The 12954-nt window shown below is 50.1% G+C and overlaps 1 protein-coding gene and 1 long non-coding RNA gene across 3 annotated transcripts; both read right to left on the bottom strand.

The window, feature by feature from the left end:
* Window positions 1–1843: 1843 nt before the first annotated feature.
* Window positions 1844–5127, bottom strand: LOC134807227 (uncharacterized). The gene is made up of 3 exons (XR_010147114.1): window positions 4959–5127; window positions 4081–4210; window positions 1844–3329 (listed from the first exon to the last, which is right to left on the bottom strand). It is a non-coding gene; the product is annotated as an uncharacterized LOC134807227 (long non-coding RNA).
* A 16-nt stretch (window positions 5128–5143) lies between these two features.
* LSM10 (LSM10, U7 small nuclear RNA associated) lies at window positions 5144–9682 on the bottom strand. Of its 2 annotated transcripts, XM_054665851.2 has the most exons (3): window positions 9487–9612; window positions 7371–7468; window positions 5144–5877 (listed from the first exon to the last, which is right to left on the bottom strand). In XM_054665851.2, the coding sequence occupies exon 3, from the start codon at window positions 5851–5853 to the stop codon at window positions 5482–5484; it is 372 nt and encodes a 123-aa protein (XP_054521826.1). In that variant the 5' UTR covers window positions 5854–5877; window positions 7371–7468; window positions 9487–9612; the 3' UTR covers window positions 5144–5481. The 2 variants fall into 2 exon arrangements, with proteins under 2 accessions (XP_054521826.1, XP_513319.2); XM_513319.7 differs by lacking the exon at window positions 7371–7468 and having other exon boundaries at window positions 9487–9682.
* Window positions 9683–12954: the final 3272 nt, after the last annotated feature.

Here is a 12954-nt window from a genome sequence, read left to right as displayed (position 1 = left end):
TGGTGCTATTAATATATGGGGTTTTTATAATGATATAATAAGATTACTTTCAGGGCTGGGCGCAGTGGCTCACTCCTGTAATCCCAGCACTTTGGGAGGCCGAGGTGGGTGGATTGTCTGAGGTCAGGAGTTCGAGACCAGCCTGGCTAACATGGCAAAACCCCGTCTCTACTGAAAATACAAAAATTAGCTGGACGTGGTGGCTGGTGCCTGTAATCCCAGCTACTTGAGAGGCTGAGCGGGGGGAATCACTTGAACCTGGGAGGCGGAGGTCACAGTGAGCCAAGATCGCACCATTGCACTCCAGCTCAGGCAACAAGAGTGAAACCCCATCTCAAAAAAAAAAAAAAAAAAAAAAAGGATTATTTTCATTCCACAAGATTGATGGAGTGCCCACTATGTGCAGAGCACTGAGCTAGATGCTGGAGATTCGGCATAACCAGACAACAGCTCTGCCCTTGTGGAGCATCAGAGCACCCAGCACAGGGCAAGTAGTAAAATTCAACAAAGAGTAGCTATTTTTCATTTATTTTATTTTAGAGACGGGGTCTTGCTCTGTTGCCTAGGCTGGAGTGCAGTGGCACAATCACAGCTCACTGTACCCTCAAACTCCCAGGCTCAAGAGATCCTCCCACCTCAGCCTCCTGAGTAGCTGGGACTTACAGGTGTGTCCCACCATATCCTGCTAATTTTTAAAAAAAATTTTATAGAGACAGGGTCTCACTGTGTTGCCAGGGCTGGTCTTGAACTCCTGGGCTCAAGTGATCCTCCCACCTCAGCCTCCCAAAGTGCTGGGATTATAGGTGTGAACCACTGCACCTGGCCAGTAGCTATTTTTCATGACCATTATGGTGCCCATCTTGGCACTCTGCCTCTAACTTAGCCATGGGACCTGGGGAGAGCCCCTTTCCCTCTCTGAGCCTCAGTTTCCTCAGCTGTAAAATGACAGAGTTGGACTGGGTCAGTAGCAGCAGTTCCCAACTTTCCCACCTTCAAAGCCTTTTTTAGTCTTTTTCCCTCTGCCTCCACACTATCCAGAATCTGGTGGGACAGTAACACTTTGCATTGTTTTTCATCTTTTCCTTGGTGTTCTCCCTCCTTCTCTTACACAGATAAGTTACTCTGTATTCATTACTTCGGGAAACAAATGATACAACAGAATGCAGAGCCTATTTTTAGCTTCTGAATTCCAAAAGCTTAGCTTTCAGGGAGGAATGGACAGAATTTCTGTGCAGACACACATTTAGAAAACTATAACGGGGATCTGGGAGTCTGAGATTGAGGAGGGGGGTCCCTAAGAAGAGAGAAGCTTCTCCTCAGTCTTGTAACTGGGAATATCATCTGGGTCCAAGGGATTGAGAAGCAGAGAGGAGCTGTGCTCCTTTTCCTGGGTGGGGCACCAGGGAAGTCACAAAACCCTCTGGAGAAATGGCTGCATGCTGCATTTTGGACAAACAGGGCCTAACTCACCTAAGACTCAAGAATTTCCTAGGCCTAACATGGCCTGGGGAAAGCAGAAAAACAAAACAAAACAAAATTCTGCACACCTGAGAGGGGTATGGGTTACACTTGGAGGGGTCTTTTGGTGGGGGGATGGGGAGCAACTCAGCAGCAACCTTCATGGGCTGATGACAAAAGGTCACAACCAAATGAGAACATCTCAGTGGATGCTAGTGTGACTGGATGACCAAATCAGACTATGCTTCCCATGCTTTGGCACCTTGAAAGGAAGAGCCCTAGAATTCCAACATAATGCCAAGGAAAATGGGGGAACTGTGAATTGACTGCAATTAACTTTCTGCCACTCTGGCTGAGTAGGGCAAAATACAGGAATTCAAGTGAGTTAAAGAAAATTCAAGTTCTGTTTCTTGCACACCAGAAACTGGAACCAGCTACACTCTGTCCACAGGCCTTGTGTCATATGCCCCACCCCCTCCCATTTCTCCACTCTCATCTGCCTCCCTCTCCCCCAATAGCCACAGTGTTACTATTATTGTCCCAAATCCCCAAGCTTTCCCATCCCAGGACCTTTGCACAGGCAGTTTCCTCTGCCTTGTCCTGGCTTTTTAAATGACAGGCTTCTTCTCAGTTTAACTACTTTCCTGCTGGGTGGGGTGGCTCAAGCCCTTAATCCCAGTGACTGGGGCCAAGGCAGGAGGATTGCTTGAGGCCAGAAGTTTGAGACCAGCCTGGACAACATAGTGATACCCTGTCTCTTAGGGGGAAAAAAAAAAGTTACGAAATTAAGACACCACAGGTGTGTGGTGGCATGCACCTGTAGTTCCAGCTACTTGGAAGGCTGAGGCTTGAGCCCAGGAGTTCAAAGCTGCAGTGAGCCATGATCGCACCACTGCTCTCTTGCCTGGGCAACAGAGCAAGACTCCCTGTCTAAAAAAAAAAAAAGATTTCACTTCCTCAGACTACATTTTCCAAAATAAAACTACCTGTTATTGTCTCTCAAAAGGCCCTGTTTATTTCCTTCAGGGCACCTGTAAATATTTTTACTTTTTTAGTTTATCTGTTTCCCTCACTAGAATGTTCACTTCCTGAGGCAAGACCCTTGTTCATCTTGATGTTCCCCAGTTGCTACCACTGTGCCTGGTACATAGCTGGTGCTCAAGAATGACCTGTGGAATGGCTGACCAGTGGCAGTTGGGGAGTTCCTGGCTTCCCACAGGCTGGTGGGCACTGGGCTCCCTCAACCCCTTCCTGGGCCCCTGATAGCCTTTTCCAGCAAGCCAAGACCAGATTACAAAAGACCCACCTTTGGGGTTTAAAGTCTCAGCTGTGCTCTAACCGAGGGGCTTGGCAAAAATGTGTCTCTGCAGGGCCTGGTTCCCCTCATTATCATCTGTCTTCCCAAGACCTTGCCTAGGAATGACAGAGGGCCACTGGGGTCTGGCACACGACACTTAAGGAACATGTCTTGAGCCTGTCTTCTCAGCAACCCACACTAGCCTTACTGCTTCCCTTGCTGCTCTGCTGAGGACGGAGAAGCCCTTGGTGTGCCATCACAGCCTCAGAGCTCGACCTTTCCTGCATCCCTAAGCCGAACCCCCAGCTAAGCCCTCTTCCATTTCTCACACACGGGCACACATGTGGGAGAGGTCTGCAAGGGAAGCTGCTGTGGGACTCCCACCAGTTCCTCATCTCTCTCCCCACTTGCGAGGGTATGGTGACGTTCCCACAGCGAAGGCCTTCCCTCTGCACCTGCCCTCTGGTTTCTCTTTCCAGCAGTCACTTTGTGGTGTCAGTCAGTCCTCTTAACTCCAGTTGTCAGAGGGGCCGGAAAATTCAGAAGTTTTCTCTGCTAGGACCCTCCGTTCTCCCTGAAGGCAAAGGGCAGAGTTAAGGGGCTTCTAGACCTGTAGGCAATAAAATAAATACAGTATGCAAAAGAATCACGGTGGATGGGTGGATGTGAATGCAGATTCCTGGGTGCTAGACTCCAATTCAAGCTTGGGTAAGGAGGAGCCAGGTAAGTGCATTTCCTATACACATCCCAGTTGGTCCTGATGAGGTGGTCTGCAGACAACACCTGACACAGACTGAACTCGAATGTGAATGCAGTGCCCTTGGGCTGCTAACGTCCACATGAACATTCCTCTCAAATCTCCCTCAAGAATGACATCATCTTAAGGTCAGGGGCCCTGCTTTATTCAAAACTCTGCCACAGCAGTTCTCAAGCTGGATTTCATCTTTGTTTTTTTTTTTTTTTTTTTTTTTTTTGAGACAGTCTCACTCTGTTGCCCAGGCTAGAGTGCCATGGCGTGATCTTGGCTCACTGCAACCTCTGCCTCCTGGGTTCAAGCAATTCTTGTGCCTCAGCCTCCTGGGTAGCTGGGACTACAGGCGCATGCCACCACGCCCGGCTAATTGTTCTATTTTCAGTAGAGATGGGGTTTCACCATGTTGGCCAGGCTGGTCACAAACTCCTGGCCTCAAGTGATCCATCAGCCTCAGCCTCTCAAAATACTGAGATTACAGGCGTGAACCACTGTGTTCAGCCTCATCTTTGTTTTCTTTGATCACCTCCCCCACTAGGATATAAGCTCCTATGCAAAAAGGTTCAAATCTCACCTGATAATGTGTGCTTGGCCAGACCCGGTGGCTCATGCCTGTAATCCTACCACTCAGGGAGGCTGAGGCAGGAGGATGGCTTGAGCCCAGGAATTCAAGACAGCATGGGCAACATAGTGAGACCTCGTCTCTGTTGAAAACAAAACAAAACAAAAAGATGATGTGTGCTTAGCAGAAGGCCTTGGCACATGGCAGGTGTGGTGTGGATATCTGATGAGTTCAAACTCTCTGGTTCCACAGAAGAAAGTCACTTTCTTTTTTTTTTTTTTTTTTCCTGAGATGGCGTCTCCGTCTGTTGCCCAGGCTGGAGTGCAGTGGTGCGATCTCGGCTCACTGCAACCTCCACCTCCTGGTTCAATTCAAGCGATTCTCCCACCTCAGCCTCCTGAGGAGCTGTGATTACAGGTGTGTACCACCACGCCTGGCTAATTTTTTTTGTATTTTTAGTAGAGACGGGGTTTCACCATGTTGGCCAGGCTGGTCTCGAACTCCTGACCTCAAGTGAGCCACTTTCACTAAGACGGTTGTTTGCCTGTGGCAGGCCTAGAATGACAACAAGGCAGCTACTACAAGGATGTGGGTTCTAACCCTGAGAACCCAATAACTCTCAGATTAGAGATGGAATTCCTGCTCCCACAGGTGCAGGAATGTGTGTGCCGAGCTCCCACACCCCAGGGGAGGAGGGCCCAGGATACTCCAACCTCTCTGCTTCAGGAAACAGCAACGAGACTAACAGCCTCTTCAACAAGGACTCTGAATAGAAAAGCCATTTTCCACCTGACCAGACTGAAGTACTCTCCTACCATTCTAAAACTGCTACATATTAGAATTGCCTGGGAAATTAAAAAAACTCATAGCCCTCAGACCATACCCCATACCAATGAAATATGAATCTCTGAGGGTGGGACAGGTGATTCCAATGTGCAGCCAAGCTTGAGTCTGCCCCCGACTACACAGGACGGTCTGGGAGCGCAGCACACAGAAGAGAAAGCCTGGGGCACGGACCTGTTTGTATCCAAGTTGGGTTTCGTGAGAAAATGAACACAACTGCAAGAGAAATGGAGACACTTAGAGGTGGCTCAGGCTGAGCATGTTTAATTATCCTCACTGGGAGAGTTGAAAACTACTTGACAGGTTCCATAATCAATAAGTCAGAGATTCAGATCATCAAAAAGGGGGATTGTCACCTACCCCAAGGCCACAGATAGGATTCTGGGTCCCAGAGTGAGTCTGGGAGGTGGAACCCTGTGAAAGGCAGCTTTGACAGGTGGTGTCTGTTGGACACCAGCTTCTGGCCTGGCCCTGCTTTCTTCTCGGGTTCCAGACAGGGTGTGAGGGCAGGGAGCTGGCTCCGGAGATCACTGGAGGACTCCGAGTTGGGGCCAGGGCTTGCTGAGGGCCTCACTTACAGTTTTTTGGGGGAAATTCCCACCGGCCTTGGCCCTTGCCACCAAAGTTTCGCACCCGATGGATAATCTGCAGCTGCTGCTCAATGGTCGAGGTGATGTTCACGTCATCTGGGATGTGGACGTAGCGGACATTGCGGCCTGTCACAAAGAGGTCATCCAGCTTGACCTGATGCCCCCAACGGTCCGTGTAGGTGACTTTGGCCAGGCGGATGTTCATGAAAGCATCGACATTGTCTATGCGTCCGTGGGCCACGCTCTCATCCCGCAGGTCCACAGTGGTTACCCGGCCCTGGAGGCCCTGCAGTAGGATGATGAGGCTGTTCTCAGAGATGGTCCGCTCCTTCACTGAATGGCTCACCGCCATTCTTCCACACCAGCTGCCTGCTTGCTGTGGACAGGAGCACACAGATGGCAGCTATAGCAGGGTAGGGGGTACAGTTGCCAACTCACCTCCACCAGGTTCTCAAACAAAATTCCCAGCACAGACCACCTCTGCAATTTTTGTATCTGTGGACACAGATGCTTCCCGCACATGTCTCGTAGAATCCTCACACCAACTTGCAAGCCAAGGATTACTTATGCTCATTTTATGAATGGGAAAAATATGGCTAGGATGGCCAGGCGCAGTGGGATACACCTGTGGTACTAGCTACTCAGGAGACTGAGGCAGGAGCTTCACTTGAGCCCAAGAGCTCTGCTGACCTGCTTGGGCAACATAGCAAGACCCCAACTCTAATTTTTTAAAAAAACTTACAAGAAGGCTGGGCGTGGTGGCTCACGCCTGTAATCCCAGCACTTTGAGAGGCTGAGGCGGGCAGATCACGAGGTCAGGAGACTGAGACCATCCTGGCTAACATGGTGAAACCCCGTCTCTACTAAAAATGCAAAAAAAATTAGCCGAGTGTGGTGGCAGCGGGCGCCTGTAGTCCCAGCTACTTGGGAGGCTGAGGCAGGAGAATGGCGTGAACCTGAGAGGCGGAGCTTGCAGTGAGCCAAGATTGCGGCAGAGTGACTCCGTCTCAAAAAAAAAAAAAAACCTGTAAGAAAATGGTGAGCATTGGCCGGGCGCGGTGGCTCACGCCTACAATCCCAGCACTTTGGGAGACTGAGGCGGGTGGATCACCTGAGGTCAGGAGTTCGAGACCAGCCTGGCTAACACGGTGAAACCCTGTTTCTACTAAAAATACAAAAAATTAGCCAAGCGTGGTGGCACACGCCTGTAATCTCAGCTACTCGGGAGGGTGAGGCAGGAGAATTGCTTGAACCCAGGAGGCAGAGGTTGCAATGAGCCAAGATTGCGCCATTGCACTCCAGCCTGGGCAACAAGAGCAAGACTCTGTCTCAAAAAATAAAGAAAATGGTGAGCATTTCTATTGAGTCAGAGACAAGAAAAGGATGCCTTTTATGACTTCTAATCAACAGTAAAATGTAGGTAATGGTCAATGCAATGTTCAAAAAATGATTACAGAAAGAAGGGAAAGAATTTAGAGAAACAATAATTATAAAGGAAGATCACTGTCCTTGTTTATCAATTATATGATTATCTACATTGAGAATGCAAGACAAATTATTAGGACTAACAACAAAAGTCTGTATCATTCCTAATAATACATTAATTTTAAAAAATCAATAATTTTAAAAAAAGAAAAATATGGCTAGGAGAGGTAACTTGCCCAAGGTCACAGTAAATAAGTGGAATTGCTGGAATTCAAATCCGTAGCCACAGGCCGGGCATGGTGGCTCCCCCCTGTAATCCCAGCATTTTGGGAGGCCAAGGTGGGTGGATCGCTGGGGCTAGGAATTCAAGACCAGCCTGGCCAATATGGTGAAACCCCATCTCTACTAAAAATACAAAAATTAGTCGGGCATGGTGGTGAGCACCTATAATCACAGCTGCTCTGGAGGTTGAGGCAGGAGAATCGCTTGAATCCGGGAGGTGGAGGCTGCAGTGAGCCAAGATCACGCCATTGCACTCCAGCCTGAGTAACAGAGAGACTCTGTCTCAAAAAAAAAAAAAAAAAGAAAATCCATAGCCGTCTGGCTCCGAACCTCACACCAGGTGTGCATTAGAATCATCTGGTGAGTTTTTAACCCAACCTCCCCAACCCAGAGATTCTGATTCGTTTGGTTAGAGGGGTGGGCCCAGGTATCCTATTTTGTAAAAGCTCCCGGCTGGGCGCGGTGGCTCACGCCTGTAATCCCAGCACTTTGGGAGACCGAGGCGGGCGGATCATGAGGTCAGGAGATCAAGACCATCCTGGCTAACATGGTGAAACCCCCGTCTCTACTAAAAATACAAAAAAATTAGCCAGGCGTGGCGGGCGCCTGTAGTCCCAGCTACTCGGGGGGCTGAGGCAGGAGAATGGTGTGAACCTGGGAGACAGAGCTTGCAGTGAGCTGAGATCGTGCCACTGCACTCCAGCCTGGGCAGCAGAGTGACTCCATCTCAAAAAAAAAAAAAAAAGAAAAAAGAAAAAAGAAAGCTCCCCAGATAACTCCAAAGTGCTGAGGGGTACTGGTTAGAAATGTGCAATCTCAGGTCTCTCCCCAGGCCTGTTCTGAGATAAAATCCACTCCTTCACTGAGTGGCTCACTGCCATCTTCCACACTGGCTGGAAACAGACTGCATTTTAACATGACCCCCTACATGAATTAGATACACGTTAAGGTTTGAGAATCATTGGTTGACACCAGTAGTTCTCAAACATTAGTGTGTATCAGAATCATCTGAGGGGCTTGTTAACTCAGCTTGCTGGGCCCCACTCCCAGTTTGACTCAGGTCTGAGGTGAGGCCCAGAGATAAAGTCATTTTGAACATGTTCCCAGGTGATGCTGATGCTGCTGGTCAGGGGCCCACACTCTGGGAACTATTGGTCTACACCATGCAGCTGTTATGTAAGTAGAAATTAAGGTAATGAGGCCGGGTGCAAGGGCTCACGCCTGTAATCCCAGGATTTTGGGAGGCCAAGGCGAGTGGATCACCTGAGGTCAGGAGTTCAAGACCCGCCTGGCCAACATGGTGAAACCCAGTATCTACCAAAAATACAAAAATTACCTGGGCATGGGCGCACCTGTAATCTCAGCTACTTGGGAGGCTGAAGCAGGAGAATCGCTTGAACCCAGGAGGCAGAGGTTACAGTGAGCCAAGATTGTGCCACTGCACACCAGCCTGGGTGACAGAGCGAGACTCTCAGAAAAAAAAAAAAGAAAATAAATCTGGATAATGAACTGGGGGAAAAAACCCCCAACCGGTATTATATAAGGTACATAGGTTTTGAAGGTAGAGAAACCTAGGTTGGAATCCCCACTCCACCCCTAATTATGAAAACCTAGAAAAGTTAATGTCTCTGAACCTGTTTCCACATTTCTTAAACTACAGGCGAAACAAAGCTACCAGAATCACACTCCACTGAAGGTACTCTCCTTTGATTTCAACATGCCCTGATACTGTATTAGTGCACTATGTCTTACCTATCCCTTATTTTCAGACCCTGAGTTAAAGGGGGTGGAACGCTCTCTCTTTACGACCTCACTCAGCATCCCGTCCAGGGCTGTGCAGTGTGGCACTGAGCGTGGCAAGCCAGACTAGGCCAGTGATGAGGGGGCCTGGGAGCTAGGTCCCTGGGCATGGCCTAACGACCAGCCACCCGGCTGCAGCCTGATGAATCTGCGATCAAGCAAAGGTATGGGGCTGCTGCTGCGACTGCAAAGAGCAGTCACCGGACCTCGAGTCAGGCCCGGGTTCTAGAACAGGCTTTGCCACCTCCTAGGAGGGCGATCACTTAGCAAACCACTTAGCTTCTCCAAGCTAGCTAAGCTACCGGTAAAACGGGATGAGCACTGCTTACTCAGAGCAGCGGGAGCGGGTCTGGGGAAAGGAGCTATACTCGGTAAATGGGGAAGAAAACGCTTCCTGGGCTCCGGCACCTCCTTCCGGAGGTCCTGGCATCCCCCGCATTCCGCCCCGGGGCTCCCTGCACCGCCGACCCGGACCCACCACGCGACATTCCTTCCGCTTTCCGCGTCTGGGTCGCCGCCGAAGCTAGCGGGCGCCTGGACTGGCTGCCTCCCGCCGGCTGCAGCAGGACGGAGAAACCATGCCGGCGACCGGGCCGCTCTGTCCTCCGGGCGCAGAGTGCGTCAGTGCTCTGCGAGTCACCGCGGCACGGAGAAACTACAATCCCCAGAATGCTTCGCGGCGCGGGGCTCGTGCTCCGCAAATCCCGGCCTGCGTCATTGGAGTCTCTTTCACTAGAGTCGTTCATTGATTCCGCACGCATTCATTGAACCGGCGACCTGGGCCAGGCTCCTTCCCAGGCTCCGGCATAGAGCGGTGACCAAGATCAAGTGGCTCCCTGAGCTGATGGCGCTGCAGGGGAGAGAGTCTTAAGAAAACAAAGAAGAAAAATCGGGAAAAATTTCTTCAGAAGATTAAAAGTGTGATGTGATGGTGACAAGGTGGTCTTTTATTGGATTGTCAGGGGTGCCCTGAGAAGGTGACATTTGAGTTGAGATTAGTGACATGAAGCCAAGCTTGTGAAAACTCTGGTAGGAGCATTGCAATTAGAGGGAACAGTTTGTTAAGTAAAATTTATAGGAGGCAGGGCCGGGTGCAGAGGCCCACACCTGTAATCCCAGCATTTTGGAGGACAAGGCGGAAGGATCACTGGAGCCCAGGAGTTCGAGACCAGTCTGGGCAAAATGGGGAGACCCTGTCTCTACAAAAAATAGAAAAAATTAGCCCACCGTGGTGGCGTACACCTCTGGTCCCACCTACTTGGGAGGCTGAGGCAGGAGAATTGCTTGAATCCAGGAAGTGGAGGCTGCAGTGAGCTCAGAAAGTACCACTTCATTCCAGCCTGGGCAACAGAGCAAGACTCCGTCTCAAAAAAAAAAAAAAAAAAAAAAAAAATTGGAGGCCATTGGTTTGAACAGGGCTCCTGCACCAAGCCCAACAGACAGAACCAAAATGGAGGCACTCATGCTAAAGTTCTACATCACCAGGTGGAAACTAAGTTGTTTATCTGATATTCCGATAAATCAGAAGAGTGAGAGATAGCTAGATCTACAAACCATCCCGTTTTAGCTGGCAGGATAAGGAAGTCCCCTCTGCTTTAGCCTTCAGAGTTACAAGGAAAGTAACTTTGAAACAACCAATCTTTTTGTTTTCTGTTTCTGCTTTCCTCAGCCCTTTTCTGTCTGTAAAACCAATCTCCTCTGCTCAGCTCATTTGAACACTCATTCCATTTTATAGAATGAAGTGTTGCCCGATTCTAGAGTTGCAAATAAAAGTCAAATTTAACAAATTTGGCAAAAAAAAGTCAAATCACCAATTAAAAGTTAAATTTTTTCTTTTCACAGTTCATGCAAAGAACCTGGGGGAATTGACCTTGACAATTTAGGAACACAGGAAAGGCCAGGGAAGCTGGGGAGAGTGGTATAACAAGAGGCCAGAGAGGAAGCAGGAGCCAGAGCATATAGGGCTTTGTGAGCCAAGGTAAGGAGTTTAGATTTCATGGTTAGGAGTGCAGCCTCCGGATACAGTGCCTAGGTTCAAATCTACTCCTGGCTAATTGTGACTTTGGGCAAGTTAGTATCTTCTCTGTGCCTCAGTCTTCTCATCTAGTACTAGAAGTGCTATGACAGGCTATTGAAAGGGAGCGACGTGATTTGATTTACTTGTAGAAACAGGTTCTCACCCTGTCATCCAGGCTGGAGTGCAGTGATGTGATCATAGCTCACTGCAGCCTCAACTACCTGGGCTCAAGTGATCCTCCTACCCAAGCCTCAAGAATAGCTGGGACTACAGGCACACGCCACTGTGCCCCACCTGATTTACATTTTTTAAAAGTCACCCTGTATAGCCTTGGAAAAATTACTTTCTTCCTCAGCCTCAATTTGCTTGTTATGAAAACAAAAAATTAGGCCTTTCTCAGAGAACTGTAAGATTTAAGTGACCTTCATTAATGTGTGAAAGCATCTGGCACAGAGAAGAAGCTCAGTAAATTAGGCTTCTTGGCTGGGGGTGGTGGCTCACACCTGTAATCCCAACACTTTGGGAGGCCAAGGCAAGAGGACTGTTTAAGCTCAGGAGTTTGAGACCAGCCTGGGCAACATAGTGAGACCCCATCTCTAAATTTTTTTTTGTTTTTGAGATGGAGTTTCGCTCTTGTTGCCCAGGCTGGAGTGCAATGGCCTGATCTCGGCTTACAACCTCCGCCTCCCAGGTTGAAGCAATTCTCCTGCCTCAGCCTCCCAAGTAGCTGGGATTACAGGTGTGCACCACCACATCCGGCTAATTTTTGTATTTTTAGTAGTGACGGGGTTTCTCCATCTCGGTCAGGCTGGTGTCGAACTCCCGACCTCAGGTGATCTGCCCGCCTCGGCCTCCCAAAGTGCTGGGATTACAGGCGTGAGCCACTGAGCCCGGCCAAAAATGTTTTAAGAAATTAGCTGGGTGTGGCCGGGCGCGGTGGCTCACGCCTATAATCCCAGCACTTTGGGAGGCCGAGGTGGGCGGATCACGAGGTCAGGAGATGGAGACCATCCTGGCTAACACGGTGAAACCCTGTCTCTACTAAAAATACAAAAAATTAGCCGGACATGGCGGCGGGCGTCTGTAGTCCCAGCTACTCGGGAGGTTGAGGCAGGAGAATGGCGTGAACCCGGGAGGCGGAGCTTGCAGTGAGCTGAGATCGCGCCACTGCACTCCAGCCTGGGCGACAGAGTGAGACTCCGTCTCAAAACAAACAAACAAACAAACAAACAAAAAAATTAGCTGGGTGTAATGGGTGCGCCTATAGTCCCAGCTGTCACAAGAACCTTAGGGTGTCACTCTGCCATCCGGAAACCTCTGTGGCTAGCAGCGCCTGTGCTTGACTTTTGCTTGTGCCTGCTGGGCTCGTTCTGCCCGCTCAGTCTGGCAGGCTGGGCTCAGCTTGCACTGCGGGCTCGGATCCCACGCCTGCCAAAGGCGTGCCAGGTGTGGAGCAGTGAGGGATGTGTGAGCGAGTGAGCACAGGGTCCGACCACTGCACACAGCCAGATAGGCCGGCTGCTGCAGCGGGTGGGCAGCTCCAAGGGCCAGCACTGGCAGCTCCAGGCGCCGGCACAGGCTTTGGCTCTGTGCAAGGCTGCGGCTGGACCAGACATACGGTAAGTGGCTTCTGCTGTGGGCACCAGCATCTGGACAAGGGGAACACAGTGGTGGCCGAAAGCTCAGAGACACCAGGAACCACAGAGCCACAAAGAGGGTGTTACAGTGTGTCACAGCCCTGGCTTGTGGAGCCCGGAGGTCTGGGCCCCAAGAAGGGCTGCAGCTCTTCACCACACGAGGAGCAGGGGCGGGGCATCTTGGGGGGCGGGGGCGTGTTTCAGTCCATATGTGTTACAGCTCTTTCAGTCCTACCGCTGAGTGCTGCCCTGCTCTGGCCCGTGGTTCCTGGGCTGGCTAGGCCCAGCCACC

This window comes from Pan troglodytes, chromosome 1 (assembly GCF_028858775.2).
Source record: "Pan troglodytes isolate AG18354 chromosome 1, NHGRI_mPanTro3-v2.0_pri, whole genome shotgun sequence".
Taxonomy (NCBI): domain Eukaryota; kingdom Metazoa; phylum Chordata; class Mammalia; order Primates; family Hominidae; genus Pan; species Pan troglodytes.
This window is presented reverse-complemented; position numbering and strand designations above follow the sequence as displayed.